At 42.2% G+C, this 23,030-nt stretch overlaps 1 protein-coding gene across 1 annotated transcript in view; it reads right to left on the bottom strand.

Moving 5' to 3' along the window:
• MAST4 (microtubule associated serine/threonine kinase family member 4) overlaps nucleotides 1–23,030 on the bottom strand; it is a 435,814-nt gene that overhangs the window by 42,608 nt on the left and 370,176 nt on the right. The window contains exons 13-15 of the mRNA XM_077816962.1: nucleotides 19,714–19,846; nucleotides 7,896–7,963; nucleotides 3,711–3,796 (exon numbers count right to left, since the gene is read on the bottom strand). Of these exons, the coding sequence (XP_077673088.1) occupies nucleotides 3,711–3,796; nucleotides 7,896–7,963; nucleotides 19,714–19,846 (287 nt within the window). The remainder of the gene's footprint in view (nucleotides 1–3,710; nucleotides 3,797–7,895; nucleotides 7,964–19,713; nucleotides 19,847–23,030) is intronic.

Genomic DNA, 23,030 nt, shown 5'->3' with positions numbered 1-23,030 from the left:
CCAGATAGGCCACCATGCACAGGCCCTCAATGGGGACTGAACCTAGGGCCTTCAACATCAAAAATACGAGCATCTACCATTTGATTGACAGAAATTACTGGATTTGCTAGTAGCAGTATTAGGCCTTTTTACTCTAAATGGATCAGAAGCTAATGGGGAACGAGACACACTAGGCCAGTATGTCGTATGTACCCAACCCAAATATTCAATTCATCACCCCTTTTTCAACTGATGTAATTGGCACCAGATCATTGCGTAAAGCAGGCACTATTATGCAAAACTAAAGCAACTGCCTAACAAATCCAAATGGGGAGTTCACATGCCCAATAAAACTAACTGTAAGATGTAATTGATTGAGCTTGTTTATGCAGCCATGCTGACGGCAGCTGCAGCACGATGACCAAAGAGTTCCTATATGTTACCATTTGAAATTTTAAAATTTGGAGAAAATCTGCTTGAACAGTAATGAAAATTAAAAATGTGGGGAGCATTAAAGGAATACCTTTTGGCTAGTGAGAGAGTCTAAGACAGACAGCTTGTGAAACCATTAATGATTTGGCCTGCATCCTACATGTTTACTGATTCACAGCTTGTTTAACTTCTTGTATATTCCCAACCATTCCCAAAAGCCCGATGTACCTCATTACTATACAGTCATTTAATTACACTACAAATGAGTTTATTCAACCAATTACAAAGCAGAATACTGCTAAGATATTTACTCAAATTTTCAAAAAAACCCAATGGTTCAAATTTAAACTCATGAAGTTTAACATATCTGACAAATCTCTGCTACAACGTGCCAAGACCAACAATTACACTGTCAAATTGTCAAAGCCTTTCACTTCACTGTGAAGGCAGGAACATCCATAGCAAAACCAATCAAACAAAGACACTGCACTCAGTAACATTTTCTTCTCATTTGGTTCAGGAAGAATCCTTTCACTACATCCTTGAAAGAAATGAAATATTACAACAACATAATCAAGTATTAGCAAGCCACATCACAAAATACACCTAGTGACATATTCCTGAGAATAAATCAGTGAAGCACAGGCAGAATTCACACACATTTAGATTACTTCAGAGAGTTAATGAAGTGGAAAAACACTAGAAGAGAAAAAAAAAACCCGTGTAGCATAACAATAACTTTAATTTCAGCTGTTTATACTTGTAAATAAACTGTAATAAATTCCTATGAAGAAGTTTATTGCTTTGTATCAACAGATGCAGACATTATTGCTTAATTATATTCCATTTCTTAGACAGGATAAGAGGAATTCAGGGTACTAATGATACGTTACCCTTTAAACATACTGATAATAAATGTACAGTAAATCAACCAATCACATGCTGCCAAGTCAATTAAACACACTAAATGCCTGAAAAATGTCAATGCAAATTAATCTACCTCCTACCTTGTAAAGCGGAGTGGAAATCTAACCAGAAAGGTGCTTATGAGTTCCTCTTCCAAGACATGAATGCTTTACAGGTATGGCAGAGTGAGTACACCTAGGCCCAGAGTTGCTGCTTGAACCCTTCCTTACAGTGCGGGGTTTGTATATCCCACTACCAATACTCCATTCTACATTGGTTCTCACAACACCACATACAACAGAACAGAACACAATACTCATTTCTCCTCACTTGCTATGAAAGATTGTGATGTGTGGGGTCCCATTATATGCAGCTTGAGAACATATCGACAGCCACTGTTTATTCATGAAAACATCTGTGAATCCCAAAGGTTTCACACATTTTAGCCTGAATTCATTTGAAACCACAAGTTATTGGGCTTGCTTCAAATTACTGGGTGAAATTCAGCCTGTGTTATGCAGGAGGCCAGACTAGATGATCATAAATGTCCATTTTGGCTTTACAGTTCTATGAAACTTGGTCTGCTCTGGGCTAGAGGTGACTCTCTGCACTATGTTGCTCTATGACTGGCTGAGGCTCTTAGAGTGTAAGGAGGACGAGGCACAGACAGACCTGCCTAGCCTTTGCCCTTTGGGTGGGGGCTCAGGGTTCCTGGCCCCATCTCTCTTTTCCTCTCCCCACCAGGAATCCCTCCAAGGTTGGGTGGGTACAGTGGCTAAGATTCTCTTTTGTTCTTCACTGGCTGGCCAAGTCAGTGCCTTCCCTATCCCTTTCTGAGCAGCTGTCAGGGGAAGGAGAGAGAGACGCATGCACTGGTGAAGCAGCGGTGGCAGCAGCTGCTACCTACCTAGAAGAGGACCTTTTCCTTTTTGAAGTACTGAGGCAATTGCAAGAATTGAATAGGTGGTGATGAGGTGCCTAGGGGAAAATCATTGAGGGGATGATTTGTGTGAGGTTGAGAAATGAGAGCTGTGTTTGGATTTTTATGTAATTTTAATAAAAATTATGCTACATTTTCTTCAAGCTTTTTGCTGAGCCACATAAGCAAGTCTGGGCACAGACAATAGCCCTTGCATGCACTGTAGTGACTGACCATCACTGGCATGAAGGGTGAATTAGCTGCAGCCCGAAATACTCCTACTCCCAGGGTCAACGGGTCACAACAAAGAAATAACTAACTGTGACCAGAGAGGTGCATTAGCTATGACCTTAAGCCTCTGGCCATTAAAAGTGAGCATGAGATAGGAAGGTGGACTGTAGCTGCTTTCTCTTTTACATTCAGGAATTCTACAGCGAGTGCTCAGTCGTATAATGCAGCTGCCCCATTCGGGCTGAGAGCAGGAAGGGCTAGAATCAGCATGAGGAGCTCAGGACCAGGAAACAGCTCCTCATCCCACAGCAGAGCCAACTTTTTTTGGTAGTGGACTCCTCAACCACCCTGGGGTTGACCCAAATTGTTTTTTCAGCCTCTCTTAGCACAGCAGTTTGGATCTATGGACTTGCCTTAATCCTTTCGTGAACAGAGGGGGAGCCCAAAAAAGACCACAGGGCACAGCATGCAATGTCTGATCTTAATCAGAGCAGCATGGCATTGCCAAGATAGAGCACTGCATGCTGGGACATGCAATCTCTGTGTGATGCATTTCCAAATGAAAGATGAGTGGTCTCCATTTTTATCCAGGCAAGCGAGGCCCTTGAACTGACAAACTGCCACTGGAGCTCTCGGTAGGACATCATTCAGGCATCTTTGGTTTAAAGAGACTGGTATAAACGTATTTTCAATTGGGAAAAAATATGTTATGTATTCACTTAAAACAGTGACTATGTTTTCTTCAACTTATGTTTTTAGGGCAAGAACACTATTTTACAGTGTACTCCTTACGAATCAATTACACTCCTTTCCAAAATTTGAAAAAAAATTCTGCTTTCAATATTAAGTTTAGACTTTTTAAATTTTCTTCAAAACTCCATTTTAACATTTCATCTTTAGCTTCATGTGGCATTTAGTTCTACAGGTTCACAAGCATCTTTTTTGGTGAGAATATATGTTATCTTAATTCACAACACTGAAGTATGCTGGCTATACTGGATTTTGTTACTGACTAGCACCAGTTTGCAGAAGGCTCAGTTGTTTCTTGTATATCACAACTGTCAGTAATAACATGGGAAATGCATTTGGAATAGAAACCAGAATTAGAAAAGCACCCAGGCACACATGGGTACATGCACACACATACATTCACACGCCCCTCCCTGCTGTTTACAGTAAGAAATAATGGGAAATTATGCAAAAACAAAATGCAGAAGAGCTGTTACACTCATGCATTACTCACCCATAAGCTCCATTACTAATCAGTTTAATTGTTTCAAAATCGCTTTCACGAGGTTTCCTCTGGAGCTTCACTGATGTATTAGAGCTCTTTTAAGTAAAAAAGGGAAAGAGAACAAAGTTAACACTCTACAGACATATAGAGAACAGAAAAAATTATTTTTTGCTTTCAGGCTGCAACATGCTCATCAAAACCACGATGGAATGTTCTTATGGCTCTGGCCAATCAGCCACAGCTCAACTGGTCAGGGGCCAGAGAAGGCTCTGAAACAAGATGTCATTCCATCAGAAAGTTATATGCTATTCTGCATCTATTGATCTACTCACCTGTGGTGGGGTGCTGGCAGATATACATAAGGCCAGATTTACAAAAATATTTAGCAAGCTAAGGATGCAGCTAGACATTGGACCTGCTGAGGCACTTAGGTGCCTGAATACTTTTGTAAATCTGGTCCTTGATGTATAGATAAGTACTAAGAAAGGATGGATGAACTCGTTGCTTAATATGGGAGGTCAGAGCAGTGAGGGGGAAATGTGGAGAGGTGTTGGAGAGGCACAGGAAAGAGTGGGGTGGAAAGGAGGAGGTCAGAGCTGTGCAGTGGGGCATACTAGGGGGCTTCAGTTCTGTCCCCCAAAACTCCCCACATCCATGCTGCCCCCTCATGTTTTCCCCCCACTCCAGAAACATTCCCACTGCCTCCATGGCAGTCCCTGAATCCTCTCCCCAGGTCCTCAGCCTGTGGGGCCCTCGCCAACACCCGCCTCTCCCTAGGGAGGAGGGCTGAGATAGGAAATCTGGGCTGGACTGGATTGGCAGAGAGATTGGAGATGAGGAGATTATATAAAGGCAGCAGAGAGACTAAACAGTACATTTTGTGACTGGGGTAATCATTGCCAAAGAACCAGAAGAAATGGAGGCAGAAACCTGGGCTGTGGTACATGGGGAGGCTGAGAATTAAATGTCCAAAACCTTAATGCAGAGTTAAGGTTAAGATTGCCCAATGGTGCATCATGTCCTTCCAGAATGTCAAATCTCTGAAAACCAGGAAATTCAAAGTTTGGCCACTCCCACAACACAACCTTAACCCTGTCCCCTGGAACTGGCAACAGCCACTAAGAATGGTTCAGTACCTAGGGGTGGGAATAATTTACCATAATAAACAGACATGAGGAAGGACTAAGAGAATGTGTTGATTATGTTGTGCTCCACATATTTGAATTCTAGCATTTATTGACATGCACTCCAATAGTGTCAGTGTAGTTGTATCGAATGGTGGAGGGATTCGTTGGAGCATACTGGCACAGCTATTACGAGACGTGCACGAGGACTTCAAAGGGATCAAATGTGCCTCATTTCAGCACAAAGTTCTGTAGGTTGTGTTAGCAGTGGTGCACAGCGGTGTACTCATCCTGGGAATTATCAATAATGTGGTGGCATACTTGAGAGTGATTTCTGGGGCTAAGTAGAGGATAAGTGAAGACACTATCTTGAAAGAAATCATCGGGGAAGAATGACAGGGGGCAGGGAGGTTGCATTTTGCAAGTCTGGGGGTGGTTTGTGTGGAGAAGGCCCAGTGCTTGAGTGTAGGACAGATAGTTCCTTTTCACTATGCTTGAACCTAAATCCCAGTTTTGCCTTAGCAAAGAGACATGTCAAGACAATGTTCTAGAGTGCTCATGTGTTCGGTCCTCAGAGTGTTCTGTATAAAATGAAAAGACTAGTATGCGCAGAGGACAGATTTAAGGTTACACTGTAGGGGTGGCATGTATCTCAACTCTTCATATTCTGGTTGCGAGAGTTTGGAGTGTAGCTGACCTTGACATTCTGGAAAGGTGTGAAGCACCACTGGGAAACCTTAACTCTTAATTAAGTTTGGGGATACTTAATAATATAAAGCTTTCCTATATGTATGGCAAAGAAATCCTTCCTCCTACTTGATTTGTTGTTTATGTGCTCAGCAACTTTTTCATTTCCTGCAGGACCAGTTTAAATAAATGTTGAACCCCGGTGAAGCCACTCAATTGGGCCCCAAGATTTAGTAAAGAACTTTCTCTCCCATATCCTTCCTCAAAATAGGTCTGATATGTCAGATGGGAGGGAGGTTTTAGTTCCAGAGAGTATGTCTGAATTGGTATGTATATTTCTTCACAGAGGGTTCAGGATATTTCCACAGAGCTCTCTAGCAGCAGGTACCCTCCCACACCAGGTGGCACTGAGGTATGAGTGGTAAACACCTAATTATTTTAACCTATCCCTGGTGGGTATGGCCCAGTGTGGCAGCACTAAAGCACTTGCTTTCCTGTATTGCCAAGTTGCAACTTGCAGGTCTTCAGAACCTCTGAAACTATCCCCCATTGAAAGGGGAGGGACCAACACTGATGTCGGTCTGGGCATTTTGAAAAGGACAGGAGGCAGTGGGGAAAAAGCACTCATATATATATTGTTATATATACCCTATTTTGCACAAATAGGGTATATATAACAATATATAACAATACAGTACATGAAAGCAACTAGGCATATTAATAGAATGATATAATCTGAAGCTGGAAGTGAAGACCTATTAAATCATTTAATTCATCTGCTTGCCACAACAAGACTGTTCCTAATTACACATTTATGAGTGTTTTGGACAGTCTAGTTTTACATTTGCTAAGCAACGTGGTTTCCAACACGTCCCCTGGGTGATTATTTCAGAGACTAACACAATACATTATCATGAAGCGTTTCCTGATATGTAGCCTGATATCTAGACTTATGATCCCCTAGTCATTGCTTATCCAAAGCCATACGTATTTAATTGTTGGTCACTCTGCATAATTCAGTAACTCCAGCCCCCTAATCATTTTTGTTATTCCTCTTTCATAGAATCATAGAATATCAGGGTTGGAAAGGACCTCAGGAGGTCATCTAGTCCAACCCCCTGCTCAAAGCAGGACCAGTCCCCAATTTTTGCCCCAGATCCCAAATGGCACCCCCAAGGATTGAACTCACAACCCTGTATTTAGCAGACCAATGCTCAAACCACTGAGCTATCCCTCCCCCCCAGTTTAACCTCTGTCCAGTTTATCAGTATATTTCTGATAATTAAGTGCCCAGATCTATGCAATATTTCAGATGCAGAGGGACCAAAGGTGTATATAAAGGTACAGTTACCTCCATGTCACAGCATCCGAACCCTTTGTAGATGGCATCCTGCCACCAAATCAGGAATGATCATAAGATGAAAAAACCCCAGACACACTCCCAGGCCTTTTCCTGGAAATACTGGAAGTATTTTCATCAGATACCTGAGGATTCTATTTTACACGCTAGCAATACTTGTATAGCTTGTCATGCCAATTAACTATTACTGAACTGAATTATGTATGCAGCCCAAAGGCATTTGCTTTTTTTGCTGCAAAGGTGCACTGCAATCCTACCTCTGTGTTTTCTATGTTTGTTTGGTTTTTTTATTATAATGGGCCAGATTCTGCCCTTAAGCACACCAGTAATTCCAGTCATCTCCACTGACTTTTATTCTACCTTGGGGCAATTTAAACAAGTCACCACAAAGGATTATTTTATATTACTTATTACTACCCACAGCCCTAGTAGAATATCTTCACAATATGTATCTTCAAGGTGCAACAAAACATCTTTTAAACTTAATGCACAATCCTCCTACTCACAGATCTTAATTTCCAAATCTAGAGCTACCACTTTAACCTGTTGACATTTATCTGTCCAGTGCATTGCACCTTTTAAAATTTTGGACCACTGTGTAAATGGAGCACTTAAAATATGTGCAAAAATTTCTAGTTTTATTTTTGGAGGGATTTTTAAATCCTTTTCAAAAAGAGAAAAAAAATAGTGATTAAGCAGAAATGTAAAAAGTACCAAGAAAACAAGTGAGTCTCTAGCAATAGCTAACTCCATACACAGAAGTAAATATTAGTAACTTTATGAAAATAGTGAAAATTACAACTTCCTGAAAACAGAAGGCATAATGGGGCTATTGCTTGTTGCTATCTTTAGTCCATTATGCACCTTGGTATTAGTTTGAAATTTAACCTATATTCTGTTTAGCCAGCCATGTACAAAATCTGCTAGAGAATGTAATGAAACAATGCAATTAACACATCATTGTATTTTTAAAACTGATATGCTAAAAACATCAGCCACCACCACTGTAACAGGAAGACTTACACTTAGTGATTCATCTGTTTCTGGAGTTTCTGATGTGCCACTGTCATAGTTAGCTAGCTGAGCTATTTCTGAAAACAACAAAGGACAGAAACTTCATTTTAGAATACATATAGCAAACAGAAGCAAGTGCCAAACAAAAACATGAAAAAGTCTCTTCTCTGGAACAGAGAATTAACAAGTGTTCTATTATCTATATTAGTGATTGAATGACCTTTAAAATTCAGTTAAGTCCTCCAGTTTAGGAGGATAATTCCCTTTTGGAAATTCTGACCAGTTGTCCAATGCCTTTATGAATCCTTCTGTGACAGAAATGGAGCTGCTATGTAATCATATTATGAATACTGAGATGTAACAACTTTATGAATTCTGTATGTGCCTGGGGCAGCGAGAAGAAGTTACTGTATACTGGGGTTACAAAACTTCCCTGTCGGAATGTATTGATATAGCAGGAGAGGGCTGTGGGAACACCATACAAGGAAGCAACATAAAGGCTTCCTAAATACGATCATTTCAGTAGACACTTGAAAGTCAATGGGGCAAACTGTTGGCTTAAAAGATCCTGTATCCTGTTTCAGGTATTTTGTAAACCTTGTTTTGCCAGAGCTGGGAGTTACCAGATCTAAGGAATAAAATAATTAAAAAGTGATTCCTGTGAAGGGAGGTGAGTTACCAGGGGCTGTCCAGAGTCAGTTAGTGAGCTCCAACAAAGACAAGCTGACACAGATGCACTGGGAAGAGCACAAGAAGCTAGTCCTACTAGGGGCCCTATGTGGAAAATGTTAACCACCTAGTAAACTAGACACTCACATGGTGTGTTTGATTGTTTTTAAGATATGTTTGCTCTGTAATACTTGTGCTCTAAATAAATGGTACTTTGCTTTAATGATGCTAGTTGGTCATTGATCACCACTGTCATTGCCCCTGAAGGAACAGATCTGCAGGGTCTAAGCCTAAGTTGGACCTGCTGAGGCAATCACAGTTAATCCAAACCTGAAGAAAAGTTCTGTGTAAGCTTGAAAACTTGTCTCACCAACAGAAGTTGGTCCAATAAAAGACACTACCTCACACACCTTGTCTCTCTAATATCCATCTTAACGGTTTCTACCATGAAAGATGATGGAGAAAAATATACTGAATAATCAAATAGCTCATCGTAGCTTTCACTATCCTGCAGAAATAGAGCTTACTTATCTGTAACTGGTGGTTCTTCAAGATATGTGTCCCCTTCCCGCCTCGTCCGTATTCCACATGCTGGTATGTATGCACACCATGCGCCTGAGACTGGAGATTTCTAGCAAGCAGCGTCCATTGGTCTGTGCTGTTGCCCTCCTTGTGCTCTGAAACAAGGGGCAGTGCAGACCACTGCCAACCCACTTCCTCCTCTTACCGCAAATCAGTTAATATCAAAATAGAGGGGAAGGAGCACTAGTAGTGGAATACAGATAGGGAACAAACACCTCAAAGAACTTCCAGTTATAGATAAGTAACCTCCATTTCTTCTGAGTGTTGGCTTCTATGTATATTCCACATGTGACTGACTGGTTGGCAGAAGTCAAACGGGGGTTGCAGGGATGCAGTTGATATAGATGTCTGTAAAACTGCTGTTCCAACTGTTGCCTCTGCAGAAGAGGCCTACACTGAGGCGTAATGTTTCATGAAGGTATGGATGGCACTCCAGTAGAGCCTATGCCCTACAAACATCCAGCATAGGCGCTTCTCAAAAAGATACTGTTGAGGTTGCTTGTGCTCTAGTAGAATGGGCCCTCACCCTGTCAGGAGGAATACACAACAACTGATAACAAAGAATGATGCAGCCAGAGATCCACTTAGAGAGTCTCTGAGCAGATAACGCTGGTCCTTGTGATAGCTCTGCTACATAACCTTGGTGGTTTCCCAATTGGTTTTGTTCTTTGCAGATAGAAAATCAAAGCCCATCTGATGTCGAGAGAGTGAAATCTCTCCCCATTGGAAATCTGAGCTTCCAGAAAGTGAATAGGTTGACTCATGTGAAACTCAGAAATTACCTTGGGGATGAATTTCAGGTGGAGTTGAAGGGTAACCTTCTCCTTATGAAGTATGGTGTATGGCGAGTCACTCATGCTTCTGGCTGATGTGACTGTGACTAGGAAGGTGACCTTCATGGACAGGTGGAGCACGGAAAACGTTGCTAATGGTTCAAAGGGTGGTCTGGCAAATATTGAGTGTGCAAGGTTGAGTTCCCATTGCAGTGTTGATTTCGCCATTGGTGGGAAGCTCCTAATGAGACCTTTCAGAAATCTAACTGCTGTTGGGTGAGTAAAAATAGAGTGGCCTTTTACTGGAGGCTGCTAGATGGACCTGCAGTGAACAAATGGGAAGCCCTCAAGTCTTCAGGGACAGGAGATAGTCCAAAATAGTAGGATTATCTGCTGACTCTGGGGATAACTGGTTTTGTTGCATCCAGATAGAGAAATGCCTCCATTTAGTTAGATAGCATTTTCTAGAGCCTTTTCTGCTTTGACTGGGGATAGACTGAATGGCCTCTGAACATGAATGCTCTAGGTCTGATGCTTATGCAAATACCAGCCCATATGGTGAAGAGAGTACAGTTTGGGATGTTTGATCTTGACATTCTCCTGAGTTAAAACAGATCTGGGAAGGGACAGATGCTTATGATAAAACAGGTTGACATTTGTAAGACAACCGGAAACCAGAACTATTTGAGCCAGTTGGTTGCAGCGAGAATGACTCAAGCTTTGTCGTGATGAATCTTTCACAGTGGTAGCAGTGGGACAGGAGGAAAGGTGTACCTCAGGTGGTCTGTTCAGGAAAACAGGAAGACATTGCCCTGGATTCCCGGCCTAGTGCTCCTCTACAGCAGTTATAGATGGAATTTCTCGTTCATCTGGGAGGTGAGCGGATCCGAGGATGGCATTCACCATCAAGTGGGGCCATCATTCAGGACAGAAATGCATATCTCCCATTCGTGGTCTGTACATAAATGCCTGCTGAGATTGTCCACCACAGAGTTCTGTGCACCTGGAAGGTATGTGGTTCCTGATGCACCAATACCATAAACTGACTACCTCTATACAGAGAGGAAGAGATTTTGCTCTGCCTTGTTTATGTAGAAGACTGTCGTCATGTTGTGTGATGTTATCTGGATATGAGGAGACCATATAAGTGGAAAGACTGTATTGCAAGCTGAATGGATTGCGCTCAGCTCCAATAGACTGATATATACACTGCCTCCCCCCCCCCCACTCCCAGGAAACTATGTGCCTTGCACAATGTGGGCTCCCTAGCCTATGAAGGATGTGTCTGTGATTATGGTCATGTTGGGTGTGGCTGGAAGGAAAGGAACTCCCAGGTCCCAGTTGTTCCAGGTTTGTCTAACATACGAGAGCAGCTGTGACCTTAGGATAGATTGTTATCTTGGTATTCATATTGTTTCTGTCTGGTGAGTAAACTGACCAGAGCCAGGCCTTTGGGCAACGGAAGTCTGGTGAACGAGGTCATGTAGGCACATGAGGTCATGTGGCCTAGACAGACCTTGACTGCAGGAGGTCTATGGGAAATTGGTCATATCAGCTGTTCATGGCCTAGAATCTGTCCACAGGAAGCTAGGCCTTCGCTGAGATCGAGTCTAGGGTTGCTCCTGAAAAGATTCCTAAAAAGTGGACTTTTCTTTGTTTACTCAGAGTCACAAGGATGCCAGAAGAGAGTAAGAATATGGTCACTGACTGGACTCTGGATTGGATTTGCCCGTTAGTAGCTTATCATCCTGGTACCGGAAGACGATGTAGCTCTTTACTCTCATCTGGGCCACCACCACTTAGAAGAACTTTGCAAAGATAATGCGAGGTCCTGTCGCTATCCCAAACCGGAGTACTCTGACCTGAAAGTGCTCCTCAGGAATCTGAAGAACCTTCTGTGGGATGGATGAACGTCCACATGAAAATAAGCATTTTTCACATCAAGAGCCACGAACCACATGCCCTCCTCCAGAGAAGGCATTATTGATGTCAGTGTGACCAGGCAAAATTTTGATTTTCATAAAAAAACATTTAGCTGGCATAGAACGAGAATTGATCTCCATCCCGTTTTTCTTGGGAACTATGAAATATGTAGGTAGAATCCTTCCCTTGATTTTGGGTGCCACTTGCACTATAGCAACTCACTGCAGGAGAGGAGTTCACTTCCTTATGGAAGATTTCATGACAACGGTATCTGAAGAGGGACCCAGAAGAGGGCTTGTGTGGGGAGGGGGAGGGAGAGGAGAGAAATTTGATTATGTAGTCGGAGTTGATGATCTGTAGTACCCACTTGTCCTTTGTTATGTCCCTCTCTGGCAAAAAGGGCGAGGAGGCCACAAAGGTTTCGGGGGCATTAGGGAATGGCATCAGTAAGGGGATGCATTTCTCAAGCTTCCTGTCAAAAGAAATTCCTGGTTGGTGGGCTGGGTTGAGCAGCGGTGGTTGAAGAGAAAGCTGTATACCTAATCTTTGTACCCTCTAGTATTTGCACAGTGGTTTGTAAGGGTGCTGGTGGTAAAACAGCTGGGGGGGCAGTCTGCCTGTGGTGTTTTCTCTTTGTGGGCAGGGTATGAATGCCCAGGGAGCGGAGGGCTGTCCTGGAGTGCTTTACCAAGTGTAATGTCTCATCAGGTCTTTCACTGAAGAGAACAGACTCATCAAAGGGCAAGTCCTTGATAGTATTATCAAAAGAGTATCTTGACCACCAAAGAATGAAGCCATGATTCATACATCACGACTATGGCTGTAGCTATAGCTCTAGATATGGTACTGGATATGTTTACTGCTGTTTGGAACCAGGTTTTAGCCACCAGCTTACATTCATCTAGGAGGGCTTAGAATTGAGCCCTAACCTCTTCGGGAAATTTGTCATTTAACTCCACAACTTTAGAGTAATTAGTAAAATGGTATTTTGCTAACAGGGCATGGTAGTTAGCAATTTTAAATCTGAAGGTGGTTGATGAAAATACCTTCCCTCCCAAGAAGGTCAAGGCATTTGGCGTCTGTGGGTCTTGCTTGGGGTGTTGCAGTCGGATCTCTCCATGGCTGCCTATGCCACTAAAGATTTGGGTGCTGGGTGAGTAAACAGAAACTCTGCCCCTTTAGCTGCTACAAAATATCATCTCTCAACCCTTTTTGGGGGCACAGGATGCAGGGGGTATGCTATACTGTCCTGGCTGGTTCCATAAATGGCCTTGTTGACTGGGAGGGCCAATCACCAAGGACCAGAGTGTTGTAAGATGTCTGGTAGCCTATGCTGCATGTCATGAATGTCCTCTAATGGAAGCCGGAGCCTGGGCACCACCCTCTGCTATGCTGCTGATATGGTCTGTGATCATTAGTAAGGCTAAGATTTTGGCATGCGTATTTTATTAAAAGTCACAGACAGTACATGGGCAATAAACAATAAAATCATGGAAATGTACACAGGGCCGGGGTTAAAGGGTAAGCAAGTCCAAGCCCCGGAAGTTGCGGAGGTCTCATAAAATCACAGAATCTGTGACTTACTTGTAGCCTTAATTATCAGATGGGGATGGCGATGATGGAGAAATTGCCTCACTGAATGAGGAGGAAGTCATGCCTGTTGGAACCATCGGTACTGCTGGATCCAGTTTGATTTTTTCCTCTGCATACTCAAACGAAGTTTGGTTTTGGCTAGGAAGAGAAGGCCAGTGTGAATCATGCACAAATCCAGAGTGACTAGCATAAGGATCCCATGCCATGGACCCTAATGTGACCAGTATGAAAGTTTGACCAGTTGAGGAGAGCCCCATGGCACTGAGTAAAAACAGTCCCTTGGGAAGTCATATCTGGGAGGAGGAGGGCTGGAAGATCTTCTGGAGTCTCTGTCTAAGCTTGCCTCCCTGTGAGGCAAGGGTTTGTCTAGAACACTGGACTCAGTTGACAAGAAGGTGGATTCAGGTTCTATCAGCAGTGCTGATGATATCAGTGAATACCAACTCTGACTTGTAGAAAGGATATGGGACAATCCATTTCTCCATGAGGTGGTTTCTTTGTCTAATGTTGACAAGTCCCTGAGGAGGACTGGAACTGAATACAGAGGAGACTGAAGGTAGGGAAAGGTAAAAATATGCCCTGGAGAGGTAAAGGTTCCAGTACATTCTGATCTAGAGTGCGAGAGGTCCCAGCGGTGGTAAACGATGGACCCAGTGCATCCAAGGGCTTGGGGGTTAGTGGATCCTTCTTGAAGTGTGGCAGTACCATTGAAGGGAGTCCAAAGTGCAGCTCCAAGTTGGTGCTGGCAGATGCCAATCCTTCGGCTTCTGAGTTGGAGTAGGTGCTGGTACCAATGGACAGGACCCTTTCTCCTTCACACCTTACCCGCTTGGTCAGGTTTAAGCGGACCTAAGTATTTAGGAGCCATGCGTGGGGACTCACCTGACCGAGACGAAGTCAGGGAGTGATCTTTTCTCTTAGAGGCAAACCTAGAAGGGGATCAGTCCTTATGCCTATGTCTCTTACTCTCGTGAGAGGTCTGAGGGAGTGATTTCTTATGCTTAATAACTCTGGCCTCTGCTCTGGTTTTCATCCTTGGAGGCACGCTGCTCGCAGCCTGCAGCCATTGTATCAGGGGTCTCTCCATCCTGGGTCCAACTAGGGTCTCATGGTTCTCTCCATGATATGTTTCCTCAGACAGAGCTCTCCTCCCTCACATGTTCAGAGAGGGAAGGAGCAGTAGATGCTGCACTTGGTGGTGATGTGAGCCTCCCCAAGGCAGCAAAGGCAGTGCTGGTGTTTGTCACTGACACAGAAGGAAAAGGGACAGGGGAGACAGTTCTTAAACCCTAGAACTTTAGGCACAGTCTTTCTCTTGAGGGGAGGGGCATGGGGTAGGGTCCCTGGGGTGAGGAAGAAACTAGAAAAACACTAAAAACAGTAAAATACTAAAAGCTATTTACAATATGTATTTACAGACAGGAAAGCTATGCAGCAGCTTCAGACACAGAGGAATCCCACTCAGGCCATGTGGGGGTAACAAGGAACTGGAGAGGTGTGTCCACACCTGCTCCTCAGTAGGGAGACGAAGAGAGCAACTTTGCAGACACAGACCAATGGACGCTACTTGCTAGAAATCTGATCTCAGGTGCACTGTGGGCATGTGTATCCATAGAATATACAGAGACCAGCACTCGAAGAACTCCTAATTCTGCAGATCCCCTGCCTTGTTAGACTGAGGAACTCTCCAATGTAGTGAAAATTAAGGGAGGAAATAAAGTCGCTCAGAATCCTGTGGAGTTTAGGACCTTCCTCAGGGCATCACTGGTATTTAGGAGCAGCTACTGTCCTAGTCGGGCTTCTTAAAGTCTCATAGTACTAGAAGCTAACTGGCTAACAGGTGTCTAGTTTATCCAGATAAGGGCTTCAATGCTTTAAATTTTATGAAGACAAAAGGTGAAGTGCCTAACAAGATCAGCTAAGAGCCATTTTCTTGTCTAGAACTTTAAGAAATGTAATAGGGTTTTTGGCTACCCCATATCTACTACCCTGGGGAAGTGCTAAGATTCCCAAGGTCTCTAATTACCTGGTTGTCCCTCTCAGCTTCAAACTGGAACCCCAGAGTGTGCTCTGTGGATCCAGACACAGGAACTCCTCAGGGTAATAAGAGCTAGATGGGACAGGTGGTAGCTGAAATACCTTGGGAAGCTTAGTCTTACTCTAATCCTATACATAGTTAATTACATACTTTACACAACTGAAGATACACCTTTTAGTTCATAAGTATATGTTGAAAGAGTTTGAGAGTACGTGCTATGATAAGAGATAAGGTTGCCAGAAATTTGTAAAGTTATTTTTTACGTGTCAATATTGTCAACTGAATGTGTAAACTCTATGGATAATGGAATATTTATATAAATTAACTTAACTGGACATTTCCATAATTTTAATACTTAGGGGACTTATTTTATGCATCAGAACAAATTTAAAGTACACAGTTCTTGTTAGGGAATTACTATACAGGTTTTTAGAAGTTACTCCCATGTGTGGATGATGTGTTTTAAATGTAGATAAGCCTGTTGCTTAAAATAAAAAGCAAGACACAAAAGGAACAACTTAGTAAAATATGTGAACCAGAAGTCTGTAAAAAGTCATGTTGAAAAAACAAAGATTTCTTTAGCAATACAGAAGTACAAGAAAATCGTTCAAGGGAACAAAGTCAACAACAATACATTTTTCATTAATGTTCCAATTATTTTTTTTAAATTTAAACCGAAATAAATTCTCTTGGGTTAAGACTATTTATACGAAAAAGATTCAAGCTGGAGTGAATTCTACTGCCAAGTTATAAAGCTGTGTATCGGGTGGAGAGGCAGGGGGTTATAATGGAAGTGTTGATGTAGCCTTTATTGGATGGGTGAGAACCAAGCCAGTATAATGTACTTTGACAGCCTTCTCAGCCCAAATTGCTTTCATAAATAGCAAATTAAAAAAGGTTCTGTTTTAAACAGAACTTTTGCAAAATACCATTATCTGAGAAATACATATTATTTGCAAACAGTAGGTAGTAATGGAATGGAACCAAGAGTCAGCTTCTGAAGCAGGGAACTAAGGAACCATTTTGCAATGCCTGAAGAGATTTTTAAAACTCATCTAAATACCATTAAACATCTGCCCTTTTTATTTCATTGATTTAAACCATTTCTGAAGATTCATGATTCAAAAAGGTAAAGATGGTAATTTAAAAGCCACAGGGAAAAATCTCTCCCCAGGGAACTTTTCAGAAATGCAGCCACCAGTTTTCTGATAAGTGATGAATCTGTTGTGGTACTGCTTTCAGTACAGTATACATTTATCTGGCATTATCTCCAAGTAACGCATGCACCATTTCGCTTGAAGAAAAGATACTATGGCCATGGCAGCAAACAAAGGTGGAAAAAGTATAGAAGGGTTTACATTGGCAGCTTCCCTTGCAAGGGGAAGGAAATCCTTTCTGTGACCATTTGCCAACATTGTATACACATTTTAATGAACTGTCTGGAAATCCAACAGTCATTCAGGGTGACATTTCTGATTGATAACTGCTATTATTGTGTTTTAGATCTTTTCTCCATGCAAAATTTAAAGAGTTTTCAACAGGATGATCTCAGTATAATGCTCTGAGAGAGAGAGAGAGAGAGAGAAAGAGAGAGAGAGAGAGATGTTTCCAAACATTTCTTTGTGAAATCACTATATTGAAACGTATAATACCACTAATACATATTTTTTAACCTCTGCTTCTGAACTAAAATGGAGGATGGAGATGTCACTTTTTAAGAGACATTTAAACAAATTATTTATACAGATACCAAAAAAATGGATTTTTTTGGCCACAATAATAAGCAATTCATGGTATTTATATTTGTTACTTTTCTGTGGGGAGCAGAAAGAGAATTAGTATGAATTAGCTGACCTAGTTTATTTGATGATAAATTTACAGAGAGAATTAACCTTTAAAAGATACACAGAATAACCCATTTCTCTGAATCTCCCATTTAACCAAAGGTCAGTAATCTCCCTTCCCCAGCAACAAACATTATATATTACAGCCCCACTTTAGCCCATTTTTCTGACAGGTGTGGATAACTCTGAAACCCTCTAAAAACTGAAGTTATATTTTACACTATTTAGTTTAATGTATATAAAAACATGTATATAAGTGATCTATTCAAAGTACAAAGACAAAGTAAACATTCTGTTTGACAAAAAAAAATCCTTTTCATTTCTTTCGTTTTTTATTTATCTATGGTGTTCTTCTCTCTACTTCTCTCACAATTACCAGAAGTTTACATGAGGCCAAATCCATATTGAGTACCATACATGTGGCCTCATTGATTTCCAGGGGGCTATTTGTGGAGTGACAATTAGCGAGGGTGGCAGAATCGGGCTCATAACATTCAAGAGAGAGAGACTCTCAGCCTCCCACAGAAAATCAAACCCTCCTAATTCAACCCACATAGTGTACAGCAGAAACACAGGCATTGTCATACTAGATCAGACCAAAGGTCCACCTGTCCCACGGTTCTTTGAGCTACAGTAAGCTCAGCCACTCTATGATTCTTTTCCATTGAATTGTGGGAGAAATAGTCTGTCCTTCTGGGCACGGGGAGAATTGTGGGAAGGCAGCAGAGGACTGTCAACACTTGAATTATTTAGCCTCTGTTCTCACTACAAATTGGGCAGGTTACCAGCCCAAGTGAAAGCAGCACCCAAGCTGTAACCCATACCATCAGCTGGGCCAGCTAGCCCAGCTTTAAAGCAGCACTAAACTCAGGTAAGAGGCTTTTGTGTATAGACAGGAAGGAAGTTAGGGGAAACATCTGAGTAAGAGGCTCAGTTAATGTTGCAGAAGACCCTGCAGAAGACAACTGTGGAATGACCTGCCCCATAGGCAGCCTCTTCCTAACTTCCATTAGTTAGAAATTGGTTTATGGCCTTCCAAAACTCTTGAAGTTTTTTTTAAATCCTGACTATCAACAGTCATCTATAAAGTGTTATCCCTATATATGTCCAACCCTTTTTTGAATCCTGCTAAGCTTTTGGTCCCAGTAATATCTTGTGGCAATGAGTTCTACAAGCTATGTATGTCTGGGTGAAAAAAATATTTCCTTGTGTTGGTTTTAAATTCACTCCCATTTAATGTTCTCTTGTTCTTTTATTATGATATTGTATATGATATTATAATTTTATCTATATTCTCTATTATACATGTTTATATAACCTCTCTTATGGGTCTCCTCTCTGTGGTATTCTCCACATGAGTTTTGCTATGTCTCTAACCAGTCTCATCACCCGTCTCTGAACCCCCTCTGTCCTGGAGCATTACTGAAAAAGGCAGGCAGGCAGGCGAACATCACATATCATTCTCTGCCTTTCTTATCAACGTTTTCTTCCTGACTCCCAGCCTGCAGTACTTATACACTGACCCTCAGCTAAATTCTTCATTAAGAAACAGGTGTAATTCTAATTCGCCCTGGCATTGTCCATAAAACAAGATCCCAAGTGATGAGATTTCTGTATTGAACCAGCAACTAATGGGATCTTGAGTCAACCTAGTAAAGTCATCTTCATGGACACAGAAATCACCCAGGACAATAAGGCTTTGTAATTTGAATGCCTGTGCAAGAAAATCAATTAGCACCTTTGGAAAATCTGAGATGTAGCAGGGCTGCTCATACAACACAGAACGTTAGCCCTATCGTGGGACTCTCAAACAAGCCAGGCCCACACAAATCCAATTTGGGAACAGAAAACCTCCTACATGTAAGGTCAAATGCAACCTGCAAGGCACACCACTTCCCCAACCTTCTTTTCACTCATACTGAACGGAGCACCTCTCAGGACACAAGAGGACTAATAAAGAAATCTCTGCTTTGTCCAGCCATGTCTCAGTTACTCATCCAGAACCTGGAGCTTCATCTATGATCAAATCGTGGACAGTAACCATCTTATTAGCCACAGTCAGCACATGCAGATTTGTATTGCTTAGAGTGATGGAGAGTTACATCATCAGATTGTTTGGCTGCATTTCTACTAAAAACTCAAGGCAGTCTTCAAAAATAAAGTCAGAAATCTGTGATGGAAGCTCACCCCAGAAATCTAAAGAGGCTAATAATGTTCAGAGCTTGTTTCTAAGCAGGTGCAAACTAGTTAATAATTGTATTTTTGCCCTTCACCCCCACTCCCGCCTTAGATTTATTATTGGACAGTCACACTGCATCACAGAGACCAACCAGCACAGCAGAAATAATTCCATTTCTTACCGTCTTGATTTGGTAATTGCTAGTTAGACCATGACATACATTTACCTTCCAGAGGATCCTTATTCAGGCCCAGCTGGCTTATAATATATCTAGGGATGTCCGTTTTAATCACATGCCCCTCTTTGGCATGTCCTTCTGCAGCTTCCAAGAGATAGTAAAATTCTTCAGGATCAAATTCCTGGAAGAGAAGAAAAAATACTCACCATAATTTTCCTTGTTAGAAACTGTACTCCTAAACTCTCACATCAAAGCTTCCTTTACAACTCCAAGCCTTTTGTTACTTACCTAATTAAAAGCAATACTACATCATTCCATTACTAGTGGTCCAAAACACTATAGTAACATGCTGTAAACTGCAATGTTTTAGACTATTACTACCATAGGCCACAGAGCCCCAGGGCCACCCAGGACATAGCCTGACCACTTTTAAGTAGCTAGGGTTGCCACCTGGCTGGTTTTGGACCAGCCTGGCCGGTTTTTCTACAGCCTTGCCCATTAGCAGTTGTGATGTGCTGGGCAATTTTTAAATTTTACAAGTGGGAAAAAAAACAACCTGGCACATTGCAACCAGCTACCGTAAGCCGTCCACATGCATGGACGTGGCAGGTGCTGCGCAGATATCTTCTAACTGTGGCATGCAGGCACGTGGTTGGGAATGCTGCTAGCACAAGCACTCAGGTCCCGCTCTGCGTGCCAGGCTCTCGAGGTGCCAAAACCTTGGCAACTGAGACTCCTGCTCCTCTTTGTGCCAGGACTGGAAATTGAGACGGTTGGACCAGAGGCTTGCCAGCAGGAAGGGCTGAGGTGGGGAAGCCAGGAGCTCCTGGTAGGGGGGCTCCCTTGAGATTCCTGGGAGGGAGTGGGTCAGGGGTTTAGTGATTCATGGGGGAAAGGCACCTTCTGTATCTAGGTGACCTTGGGGGACTCCCCCTTCCATGAGGGCTAAGGGAGGCTCCTGGGAGGGGATGGGTATAAGGTCTCATGGGAAGATAGTAGGCAAAGAAGACCTGCACTGCCGCCTGCGTTCAGGAGGAAGGGATGGAAACACCTGAGAGAGGAAGAGGAAGGTCCAACTGGTGGGTGGCATACTGTTTAGAGCAAATCTATGGCCTCCCCACCCTTTCAATGGCACTACACAGCTCAATTAATACAGAACACTTTAATAAGTCCTATAAAAGGCAGGTAGTAATTTTTTCAGCATTTTTCACAGTGTTACTGGTTGAATAGTCTATGATCATCAATATGTTATTCAGTGATTACACCTCACATGTGGAAGATGTCCTATCCTCTCACGCCTATATGTGCATGCTGTAAAATAAGCCACTGTTCATATAAACACATATCAGATGTACATACATCCCAGAGCCCTCCTTTTTCCCCTAACTGCAATTTTAAGGTAATTCTAATTAATTAATGTGTACTGTATTTTAAGAAAATTAAATTAAAAACTTTCAACAGCTCTAGATCTAAACCACAAAGGCCAGAATATTACTGAAAATGTGGTACCTTGCAAGGGACTTCACATCTAAAAATGAAAACGCTCTTACAAAATCTATTATCTTATTACTATTTATCCCATGACTAAAGGGGTGTTAGATGCCTCAGAAAATCAAAAGAACACCTAAGCCTCTTTTCCTAGCTCCTTAGATTTAAGTTATTTATCTTACAATCTAAATAGACCATACACAAGAGGAAGTGTAGGAAAGAATAAGGGAAGTTATCAGATACAGCTTTCTTATTTGCTTTTTTGTTAAACTATAAAGTTGTCCTAAACTCATGTTCTCCCAAACTGCATTTTTCTTATGTTAATTCATGCCAGAGGTCACCTATTTCACAGATCCCTTACATTCTCATCTGTCTCCGTGTCCACCTTTAACTGAGGCAAGAGCAACTTTGTTAGAACTAGGACTGGTTGAAAAAATTCTGACAAAACAGTTTCCACCTCCAAAAACGCCATTCATAATATGCTGACTCAGCAGAATTGAAACATCAAAGCTTTTGGTGAAAACCTGGCAGGCAAGATACCTGGCTGCCCAGCTTCCTGGTTCTCCTGCAGCCCACTTGGTGCAGTGCCAGCAAGCAAGCTGGCTGTCTCCCGAACTGCCTGGGGAGCAGTACAACCTGAGACTGCACGGAGCATACTTCATTCCAGAAACACCAAAACATTGGGCAGTAGGAGCATTTGAGTGTTTCCAAAATGAAATATCTTCGAATTTTCATTCCTGTGAAAAATTCTGAGTTTTTTACTTTCCATCCCCATTCAGGACGATTTTTTTTTTTTTTGAGGGGGATAGGAGATATATATATTTTTAAAATATTAAGTGTGCAGAAAAAATTAGTTAACTTATTGATCAATGTCAACTTTGAAGTGATGTCATTCATCACTGAATTATACACCTGCTTCATGCCCTTAGGGGTAAGCTAGAGAAAAGAGATGGCCCCTTATATTACGTTCTGATGGTAAAAAGACTGGTTCTGACAAATCAGCTGGGAAACAGGCCACAGAGGTGAAGGTCTTCCAAATGAGAATATGCTGCATTGAGCCCATGACACTTAATTCTGAGGACTATTGGCCTGGGTACTCCAGCTGATTTCACAGGAGTAGAAAGGAGGCAAACCAGGTAGGGTTTATAAACGGGCACCGACTCTTTGAATAACACTTAAGTTCCTGGAGGATAGGTCCATCAGTGGCTATTAGACAAGATGGTCAGGGATGGAACCTCATGATCTGGGTGTCCCAAAACCTCTGACTGCCAGAAGCCAGGACCAGATGACAGGGGACAGATCACTCCATAACTGCCCTGTTCTGTTCACTCCCTCTGAAGCATCTGGCACGAGCCACTGTCAGAAGACAGGATACTGGGCTAAACACCCTATTGGTCTGATGCATTATGGCAACTGTTATGTTCTTACTTGGAATAGGAAAGACCATGAAGTCTTCCAAGAACTGGTTTAAAATATTCTCTAAAATTCACACTGCCAACCAAGCAGGTATTTAAAAAAACAGATTTGTTAGTTATAGCTTCTAAGAATCTTCAAGGTTGGCCCAGTGTAAACACAATAAAAATCACAAAAGCATGCTAACTATGGCTAGGACCTCATAATAGACTAACAGACCACTAGTTCCACCCGAGATTCCAGAAGCAATCAGGGTTTCCAGAAGCCCCCCACTTCCTCTACACCCCCAACTAGGAACATAGTTATAGAGCATACATTTGTTGTTTTATCTCAGTTCACTGTGATTTGGTGTTGACACCGGCCATCTGACATTTCTTCCTGATGTGCCAGTGCTCATCACTCCCTACCTCAGCAGCACCTCTTCAGTCCGAATTGAACAACAAACACTAAATGCCATTTTAGCT

Source organism: Eretmochelys imbricata, chromosome 5 (genome assembly GCF_965152235.1).
Source record: "Eretmochelys imbricata isolate rEreImb1 chromosome 5, rEreImb1.hap1, whole genome shotgun sequence".
Taxonomy (NCBI): domain Eukaryota; kingdom Metazoa; phylum Chordata; order Testudines; family Cheloniidae; genus Eretmochelys; species Eretmochelys imbricata.
The sequence above is the reverse complement of the archived record's forward strand: the minus strand, read 5'-3'. Positions and strand labels throughout refer to the sequence as shown.